Genomic DNA, 10,463 nt, shown 5'->3' with positions numbered 1-10,463 from the left:
ATTTTTAATCTGATATTTTTCAAGTTAAACGTTCCATAATATCATCATATTTATCTATATGGTATAGTTTATGGAGCGCGTAAAGTTCCCCTTTCGTTCGTCTCGAGCAACGTTTAACCAACCATAAATATTTAAACTTAACGACCACCGGTAGGTGGAGAAAGAGTTCAAAACAGAAATAAATGCGCATTGCCCACCCTACTCATGAAGCTGCAAAATAGGTAGCCCAAAGTAATGGGGTAGCCTTAGCTTTACCTCTTTGAAACTACAAGACGGATTTTAAACGCTTGATAGGGTAATAGTTAAATCAGTTACTTATGTGTTTCCATTTTAGTCTAAAGTCTTCGTCTCTGCGAATAGTGTGTCTAAACTCAGATATTTCTACATGGTTGAGATTAACAAACACTTATCTTAAGACCACTTGTTCTGTTGCAAACCTGATAGACTAATAATTTTGATGTCATATTTATGTATTCTATAACCTTATGTTTATATTCATTACGCCTAGTTTAACTGTAAAAAAATAGTGCTGTTATTTTATATATCGACATCAAACACAACATGGAAGAAACCCATCAGGTTTTGTTGTCTGGTGAAGCAGAAGTTTTGATTGAGGGATTGAAAACATTTTCAATTAAAGACATCGGAATTTCAAAGTAAGTATCAACTGCTGTATTTGCATTGTGCATTTTTACCATCAGCTGCCAGATCAAATTTTGGTTTTTACCTTTTTCTCAAGCTTTGTTAAAGTTTACTGGGTTTAGAATTTCAAAAATTGACAAGTTCTACGGTTTGTTAATGTTTTCCAGGTAGTTGAAAATTTTTAAATATCTTGCTCTTTTTTTATGTATGTAAAGTTAGAAATGAGCGTGCCATGATATTGTATTGATGGAACCCTATATAAATTTACATTGTTACAAATTATGCGCAAAGCATGAAGTCACCTAAATCAATTTTTTCAGAAAATATCTTAAAATTTTAGGAATTGTGGTTGAGTCACTGGTTGTGGGAACATTGGTCTACTCTGCAAATTATCACTAAACGGAGGATATCGAAAAGGATTTTGCACATGGCATAAAGTCGTTTGTTATCAATATCTTGGCGTAAATTTCTAAATTGCTTATCGTGAAAAGTGTACTAAGGGTCAAAATGAACTAAGGCAAATGTCAGTATGTATTGCAGTAGATTGGACACAACTATTGTAACCAATGCGTTTATTTTTAAGATCTTTGCGTTCTTGAAACCGAGGGCTTATCCTTTTATTATTCCACAATAGCAGTGTTTCTCTTGAATATATCAAAAAGCTATTACAGAGAAGCCAGCCTTCGCCTCATCATCCAAGATATTCAAACCTTCCACTCTTGTGGATGGGGAATGGTACAATTATTGATATGGTCTGTAGTCTTCTCCTCAGCTTCCACATGGAGAAAGCAAGTGCCAAATCTATCTATAGGCACACAATTGAGTAGAAAAGCATAACGCTGGGTCTGAACCTGGTTGAAACACACCCATAAAATGTATGACTCTCGATAAGAAACAGGCTAGGCCTAGTCGAGAAAGTGTCAATGTTGGAGATGAAATCAATGAGTTCTGGTGATATCTGGTCTCCATTTTGAAGTCTGTCTTTGCTTTTCCAAATTAGCCAAACAGATCATTTGTTTGCCTTCTTTACTCTTTAATGAAGAGAAGTTGAATGGCTGGCATAAAGTGCCTTGATTCCAGTCCATAGAAACGCTTTCTCGAAGGAGCATCACAGATCTTTATGTGGAGAAGATAGTTTGGCTCCACCTCATCAACGATTGGATTGTGTGGCTTTTATGGAACAAAACTCACAAAGAACAGTTATGAAATCAAGAAAGTTGGAATAAATAACAAAATATTAAAAGTGATTCTAGTGGATTCAAGTTGCACAACAACAAACATGCCAGATGCCACGGAAAATTTGATAGGCATTTTGACATTAATGCCCCATAGAGATATTTTTTATCTGTATTTTGTACTGAATCAGATTTTTTATAGTTTATAGCACACCATGGAAAACTAGGTCAGAGTAACTTGACCAACTAACTAGTAACTACCATGTATCACCTGTAGTTTCACAGATTTAGCATTTGGCAATTGGTAAACTTCTCATTGTGATGGATTATCGTAGTTGATTCATTTGGGTAATGTTTCATTTTGATTTTTGTTGACACAATCAATTTTGTAAAGTGCTATAATTGCAACCTTGTTAAAATTAGTCACAGAAGCTTTAGTTCAGGACTGCATTTGGGCTGGATATAGCTGCTTCAGACACTAGCCTTTTCAAACACTCAAAACGATCAGGCACTAAAAATGCTGCTGCACTGTAATGTGACATAACACACAATGCTGCCACAGCAAATACTCTTTACTTTGCAATTAAAAGATGGGGTCATTTGATAGTAGTCACCTTTTATTGACATCTATCGGGTGAGTACATTTTAGGACACAGTAAAAATTACAGTCTAAAGTTTACATTATCATCAACCTCAATGACTACAACTGCACCAGTCAGATATTCTTCTATATATTTATCATGCAAGCTTTCAAAGAAGCTAATCTTCATCCAAGAGTGATTACTTCTTTAATTAATCAATAAACTGATTTAAAAGAAACTAATAGCCTAATGACTTTACTTACTTGCTTTGAAATTTTTTTAAATATTTAAACACAAAGTTAAGAAAGGACTACCATATTTATTTTTCAGATGGCAAAAGCATCATGAATATGTTGAGAAATTAAATATGCAAGCTCTGCTTAATGCATCAGCTCAAGAAGAGGAATTCGTAAAGGAAACACTAATTACTTTGGACAAAGTAATGTAAATAAGTGATACTTTCACAACTACCATAGTTCACCTGTAAATTGTTGGTTGTGTTATTTCAGATTATTATTTAAACTTTAAAGTAGTATGTACTAGAAATTCTATTTCACATGATGATTTTAGCTAGCATTATCAACGTCTGTGCCGTCTGAACAAATCACCTTTGTAAAATTTTGTTGTTAAATTGTAGATTCCTTGTTTGATTGAAGACTTAATTTCAACCGAAATCTGGAAGCAGAATGTATTTCAAGTGATAATAAAGACTAATTTTAAACCACGGACTACGATTCCTATTTATATGGTGGTATGTATCCTTTTACAGTGGCAGATTGCAGTTTGGAGCAGTTTGTTGTTAGAGTAGAATGATTCACAGCAAATTCAACAAATAATTTACTGACTAAAATTATTATTTCATAAATTTTAGATAGTTTTTGTCAACAATCTGATGCACAGAGCGCTTCCGCTGAGCCTGTAGCTAAGTGTGTTTCATTTCTAGTCAGGTTGCCATTAAGAGGCAATCATTTTAAAAAAATTATGCTCAATCTTGCTTCATGCTCACCATAGAAACGATAGGTAATTATTGCCTTGGGCAATGAAGTAACTATTTCTCATGTGAGCCCTGAGTAGCCTAACCCTTATCTTTTCTTTGTTGGGTTTGTTGTTTTAATTGTTGCGAATTTGTGTTAAGGCAATAAAAGACAAACTGAATTGAGATGTATTGGATACAATGCAATATGAAAACAACTTTTGTTTTGTTAAATTTTTTTTTATAGTTATATCATGAGGCCACTGTGGTGAATCTTTTGGAAACGATTCTGTTCCACAAAGAGAGTTGGGAATCAGCCGAGGACTCTGCTCTGGATCTTCTTGATTATTGCTATCGCAAGCTTGTTGCAATTATTGGTAACAGTGAGAAAAAAACAACAAAGGATGTTGATGAGTCAAATCTAAATTCAATGCAAGTAAGCTGGATTTTGACATTAAGCAGCCATCGATTTATTCATAGACATCCCAATCCTATTTTTTTCGCATCTTGATGCAAAGGCACGTCGATAAATTCCTGAAACGTTGTTCTCGCAGGAGCTTGTTATGCAGCAAGAAAAAATGGATTTTGAGATTGGAGTAAAAGTGATTTCGATTCTACGTTACTTGACGGATGCCATCGAATGGTAAGGTCATTATTGTTTTATAAATGTTAGTAGTTGTTTTTGTTTGACTTGCGGTAAGACTTTGTCCAATTTTTTCTGCGTTGCCACGTATTAGTGTATAACAGTGAAAATGCAAAATCAACTAAAAATGGAATTTAGAAATATGGATTGCCGCATTTTCATAATACTCTAAAACTAAACATTCTGCAAACGTTTTGGTCGATTTCAAAAAGGACTAATTTGTTGTGTGCATGGCGTTTACATCCAAACACTTAGTGTGCTAACTCTTTTTCACAACAGTCTTTGCGTGAAGAAAGACTTCTGAAGATACAGTTCTTGTTTTTACAGTAGTATCTTGAGTAGACTTTCAGAGACACTTGCTTGGCTTGGTTTTGAATCTTCATTCTCAGACCGACAAAGCCTATGATAGATTATTCCTGGCAGTTTCGCATACTTGTAGAGGCTTTGAATCACTGACGCAGGTCCGGTTGCCGAGATTTACAGAATGATTTCCGATCGTTGAAGTGTTGTTGCCGGTGAACCATTCGATCCACTAGGTGCGCTGAATGGAGAGCAGTCTAGAAATGCGTTACTCAAGCGCACACACCAAATATATCTTTGTTTACTATTTAATGAGGTTAGGCAAATTGAATTCGTTTTAATGCCAGGATTCACTTTCATACAATTTCAGCCTTCCATTGAGCGCTTTGTCAAGAGTTCTAAACACACACAACATCCCTTGCATGTTGGTGAAGCTGTTAGAGCATCCACCGTGGACAAAACGAGAAAAAGGCTCAACCATGAAATTCATAGGTGAGATTGATTTCTTTCAGCACGCGTATCGTTTTTTATAGTCGGTATTGGATTCTGTTTATAACTTTATTTGTGATTTCCATTTCCTATAGACGGCAAATGGAAAGAGGTTTCTGGGCCTGAAGTGTTTACTCTCACTAAGATAGAGGGGCAAGTGTGGCTATCACTCTACAACCTTTTGATGAACAGTGATTCCAATCAGAAGTACGACTTCAATTCCTTTAACAAATCTCAAATTCTAAAAGTAGGTTTTGATTTTGTGAAGTATGAAATTCACGCTTGCATCTATACTTAATGATCTGACGTCACATCTATGCTTAATGATCTATCGTCACATCATCACTATCTCGCATTGTCATTTTTCGCGTTCACTCCTGCATTCCCGCTTTCATGCCTATAGATTTTAAATTTTCACCTTTGTATCATGTTTCAGTTAAGGTCCCACTTGACGGAAGTCCTTCTTGATCAGCTTCCAATGCTCTCGGATATGCGAAGATTTCTGGAAGAGCTCTCCATGACTGATACCGCTCCTCCAAAGTAAACAGCTTCGAGATAGTTTTAAAATTCTGTGTTTCATCATGTAACGAAATGTTTGATTATTTTTCTGCATAATTGCTATTGTTGCAGATATGTTGATCTCTATTACGTCTTTGTTTTCATTATGTTGCCACTAAGACGTGCAGCATCCATTTTATTCGTAGAGACGATCGCTCCCCACGTAAAAGATAAAAATTGACCTATCACCGTGCATTGCAATGTGGGATTAAATCAGTCATTTTTCGGCTATTGTTTTATTACAGCAGAATTGTATCTTTATCGCCCTTGCAAGAACGATTCCCTTAATGTTTAGTTTGGAGTTTCGCTGGTGAAAAGTAAGAGCTCAATTCTTATTAGTAATGAAATTGCCTTTCTGAACGTTGCTAACTGCACTTGCCTTCCTTCGCATCATGATAAAATTTGCATTTTCAGAAAAGATTTAGTGTTAGAACAATTGCCTGAGTTGAGAGACCGAATTATGAAAGAAAACGAAGGGAAATGGAAAGCGATTGCAAAACACCAAATGAAAAATTACTTTGATCCAAGCCAAGATGAAATCCAGCAGCAAGCACAAAGGTAGTTATTGATCCAGCTTGAAAAAGTTCATTGACTTTATTTAAACACTTATCTTTTTGAGAAGTCCCTACCACTGCAGTAGGTTACAGTTTCTTCGGAAAGCAAGACTGTTGCAAAGTATTTAGGATCGGCCTAACCTGCGATTTTGCTCTTTTTTAGGCTTGCTGATGCTTACAATTTTGATGCGATGGATGCTCTTCTGACAGAAGTTCCGAAATGTGCAGTTTGTGGAGAAGAAGCAGCGAAGCGATGCTCACAGTGCAGACATGAATGGTATTGCAAACGGTAGGTTACTAATCTACTCATCGAAGTAATTGTTTCTTCCGTTTGCATTGTCTTGAACGTTTTGCCAGCATTTGTTAAAATGAAGGTTACACCCAATCGTTTCATATTGAACACGGTGTTAGAGATTAGTCTCTCGCCATAAACTTCATTTTAGTTGTAACAAAATTCTCAGTATTCAATCTGCCTTGGCACCTTTTACTAAGCATGTGAGCACAGCAGAACGAGTAGTGGATTTGGTTTTGTCGAAACGAAACTCTTCGCAAAACAAATGTGACGCAAAATGAAATTGAAGTCGAAACAAACAATTTTGCACCGAAACGAAATGTCTGGAATTGAATTTGCGCTGAACCCAATAGCGCCTTTTTAATAAAAAAGTAAATCCTGGTTTAACATGGTTATAAGAAAGAAAAAAAGAGCATCTAAAAAGTATGTTTTCTTTTGCATTGTGATGTTTAAAACATAATGCCACTTCAAAGTGTAAGTTGTGGATGCTTTCCACATTCTTCCTTAGTTTTCTGTTTGTTTACCATGGTATTAAGCTTACATTAATTTTGTACTGCTTTTCATTTCAGAGAATGTCAAGTGAAACGCTGGCCGAAGCACAAAAATATTTGTAAAGTGATGACCGGCTCAAAAACTTCTTAGTTGTCATGCGTGTAAATTTTATCTCCTTTCGCTATTGCTTTGTTAGACCATGATATTTTTTTATAATACAACTGTGAGTAAAAAGTCTGTTGCCAGTTCATACATTCGTGAAGGTAGGCTAGGTTATTGTAGGAAGGAAGTACCTGCCCTACAATTTCTGCAAATTGTAATGGCCTATACCGTACTTGTACTATATGTCCAAGCAATTCTATTTGCATTGTTTCCTCATTTACGATGTAAAAATAGTAACTTTCACTAATTTGAGTAGCCTATAGTCTTGGTAACGCCAAGAACATCACACGCCCAGGGCGAAAGAGAAAATTGAATTGAGTCCTGTCTTTGTCATGAGTTACCAAGGGGGGTGGGGGACAGGTTATACAGTACCTGGTATATAAGTCTCCCCCACCCCCCATGGTAACTCATGACAAAGACAGGACTCAATTCAATTTTCTCTTTCGCCCTGGGCCTGTGATGTTCTAGTCTTTTCCTATAGTCTTAGTGGCCCCTTTATTTTAAATAAAGGATACCCTACTTATAGTGCGGGTGAATCTATTCCATGACGCAAGGAAACTAAATTGCAGCAGTATAATTAGATGTGAAAAGTTGAATGGATTAGTGCGATTCAGAAACCAATCCAAAGTGTAGGCCCACCTATCCGCAGTATTTGTACACAAGCCATTCGTTTCAACTTCGTCCAAGTGATTGTAATGTGAGATCAGCCCAACTTTGCTGTTGGGTAAAAGCATAAAGCAATACAGATTCTTGGATCAATATTTACAAATTGAGAGGCGTCGCATAACCCACTGTCTTCAATGTCAATGAACAAGTGAGTCTATACAAGAAAAGAGCTCTTTGACCGACGTCATTATGTAAAATTTCTTCAACTTTTTATTGTTTGCAGTATGTCGTCATATTTTGTCAGAAACAACTTGTAACAAGGATCAAACATATTTCGCTGCTATAGGCTAGGTTCAATGCCATCACCCAGTTAAATAAGTCCGTCCCGTCAGTTCAGTAGTTACGCTCAAAGATCAAGCGGCGCAGGTTCGACTCTCGGGGTGTGCGCCAACGCATTTCAGGACTGCTCTCCACTCAGCGGCACCTAGTGAATGGAATAATTTCCCGGCAACAATCGGAAAACTTCACTCTGTCAATCTCGGTAACCGGCCCTGCGTCAAGAACCTCTACAAGTACCGGTATGCGAAACTACCATGATCCAGGAATCACCAATAAAGGCTTTGTCAGTCCGAGGATAAAGATTGAAAACCAACCAACCAACGAATCAATATATTTTTCAGCCTCCATAAGCCTGGTAATTTTTTCAAAGTATCGATCAGGGTAACCCGCGAGCAACGAGCATAAAAATTCACCTCAAACCGGATGTCGGTGAGCAGGCGCGGATCTAGGAGTTTTTTTCGGGGGGGGCCCAGAAAATTTGAAAACCAATTAAAAAGAAAGAAAAAGATAAAACAGATATGAACAATGATACTACGACAGTAGCGTAGCCAGGAATTTTGAAAGGGGGGTTTGACGGCCGACGGGCGAAGCCCAACGGCGTCTTCGCCAAAGACGACACCCAGCGGCGGAGGTCTGGGGGCATCCCCCAGAAAAATTTGAAAAATTACTTTGAATTTGGTGCATTCTGAGAGCATTTTCAACAAAAGTGTGGTGCTGTCTGGTGGCATAGCAAAAGGATAAAATCATGTTTTCTTCAGCATTTTTCGGTAATAAAGCTAAGTCTCTATGTTTTCTTGTTGCTAATTCCTGGCTGAGATATTGGAATGTTTAGTATTGGCAAAACTCGCTCTTTAAATGCAGTTTCGTTTAAAATTAGGCAAACTTTGTTTTAGAGACATAGAGATTGAAAGCATATCATTCTCAATATCGTGATGTCACACGCGTGCCAAAGGGGGGGTTGTAACCCCCCCCCCCCCGTTGGCTACGCCACTGTACTACGACATTATACGATATGCCATAAAATAAAATAGACATTAAAAGAAACAGCCATTTTCATCAATTGTAAACGTTTAAAAAATACATTTTGCTTGAATAAAAATTGCTATGCATGCAAAGTAAACTTGAAATCTGGTTTAAAACCCTGTATGCAGTGTCGATGACCAATTGGATGTTTGCAGGCATATACGGCAATTGATTGAAATTATAATGAAGGCTAAAAACTATAAAACAGCCATTCAAGGTTTCAGATTGTTTCAACTGACGTCATTCGATTCAGCGTTGGTTTCAGCTGAGTCAGCTCCAACAAATGTTGCTATTAAAATGCATTTGCAGTTGTATGAAAGAAAATAACGGAGTCTGATCGATGGATGATTTTAACTACAGCATGATAATAACAAAAAATTACCACCCCCCCCCCCCCCCCCAGATTAGTTAAGTCCGCCGTGGGACTAATATCAGCTGTTTAGACGCATACCAAACGATTTGATGCGGATACATAGAATTTCAACAATAATTCCTCACAACATTTCGGGGGGGGCCCGGGCCCCCCCCATAAATCCGCGCCTGTCGGTGAGTAACTCGACGCCGCTCGGACTCATCTTTCAACGAGCCATTGTTTGCTTCGCGTAGTAATAAGCCATTACGAAGACTCGAATTGTGAGTCGTTATAAGCATCAAGTGGAACTCGAAGAATAAGATTGTTTTTTTTTCAACATTTTTGCCTGTGGGTCTCATGACACGGCTAATCGCAATTGCTTGGTACAAGCACACCATGGGAGACAAGCCCGTAGCTAGACCCCTGGTAGGCTACAAACCTCCACTTTAATATTTTTGATTTGTATTTTATATCAGAGTCAAACCGGCCCGTATTACAACCAGTCATAAAAAATAGAAACAAAATAGATACCAGTGTTGTACGCGTCAATGCAATAAATTGACGGCGTCAGCGCGAATTGCCTAAAAACTTTAAGGCGTAAAGTAGCCTACTGCGTCGGCTCTGGCGTCAGCGCTTATTTTAGCCAGGGTCTCACAAAACAGAAGTATTTCAACCAAGTTTAGGCTAACAATACCTATGAATAAAGAGGAGGTATTATGTTTTGAGACAGTATAATTTGTATTGTAATTATCTGCTTAGCCTATTAGTTATTTCCTTGTAGAAACACAAGCATTTCAAAACGTTTGTCTGACAATCTGCTTCGTTTGGGACGCATAATGTCTTTTCCAAGTGAAAACATGTGTTCCACAGCAGCGCTGGATGGTATTGGTGTGTTGTAGCTATTTCAAAAATAAGCCTTGAAAACGTTTACTCGGAAAGGTATCACTGTTCCAAGCGTGGTGTGATGGTTTAGCATGTATAAATCTTTTAACAAGGTCCACTGCAACAAAATCACTCTTTTCAGGGGCATATAGCTTTTGAAAAAAAGTTTCTTCAACTTCCGCGATGACATTCATTGATTTTTCGCTTTCTCTCTCTGATCCCTCGTTCTCGATACTGCTCACGATATGAGTGATCACCATTTGGCAAACTTCTTCCGCTTGTATTCCAGGGAGCCATTCCAACCAACGCAAAAGCTGGTAATTCGGTTGAGTCGCGCTGGCCAGAATACATTGTGAAAATCTCATTGTGAAAGGAGATAAAAAATGACGCATAGCGCTTG

General features: G+C 37.6%; 1 protein-coding gene across 1 annotated transcript; it reads left to right on the top strand.

Annotated features, from left to right (window-relative positions):
• The first annotated feature begins 513 nt into the window (after nucleotides 1-513).
• On the top strand, nucleotides 514-7,138 carry LOC145778134 (zinc finger MYND domain-containing protein 10-like). The gene is made up of 11 exons (XM_082589552.1): nucleotides 514-656; nucleotides 2,729-2,837; nucleotides 3,036-3,149; nucleotides 3,619-3,807; nucleotides 3,926-4,014; nucleotides 4,685-4,806; nucleotides 4,899-5,050; nucleotides 5,240-5,343; nucleotides 5,776-5,919; nucleotides 6,079-6,204; nucleotides 6,777-7,138. Exons 1-11 carry the CDS (start codon nucleotides 562-564, stop codon nucleotides 6,847-6,849), a joined length of 1,317 nt encoding a protein of 438 aa, XP_082445678.1. The 5' UTR covers nucleotides 514-561; the 3' UTR covers nucleotides 6,850-7,138.
• The last annotated feature ends 3,325 nt before the right edge of the window (nucleotides 7,139-10,463 follow it).

Source organism: Aplidium turbinatum, chromosome 10 (genome assembly GCF_918807975.1).
Source record: "Aplidium turbinatum chromosome 10, kaAplTurb1.1, whole genome shotgun sequence".
In the NCBI taxonomy this organism is placed as follows: Eukaryota; Metazoa; Chordata; class Ascidiacea; order Aplousobranchia; family Polyclinidae; genus Aplidium; species Aplidium turbinatum.
Note: the sequence above shows the minus strand (reverse complement) of the source record. Positions and strands in the feature narration are given on the sequence as shown.

Coding starts and splice junctions, on each gene's coding strand:
- LOC145778134 (XM_082589552.1), top strand. CDS start 562: ATGGAAGAAACCCATCAGGTTTTGTTGTCTGGTGAAGCAGAAGTTTTG. Junction 3,150..3,618: donor CGATTCCTATTTATATGGTG/GTATGTATCCTT, acceptor TTTTTTTTATAG/TTATATCATGAGGCCACTGT. Junction 4,015..4,684: donor TTGACGGATGCCATCGAATG/GTAAGGTCATTA, acceptor ATACAATTTCAG/CCTTCCATTGAGCGCTTTGT.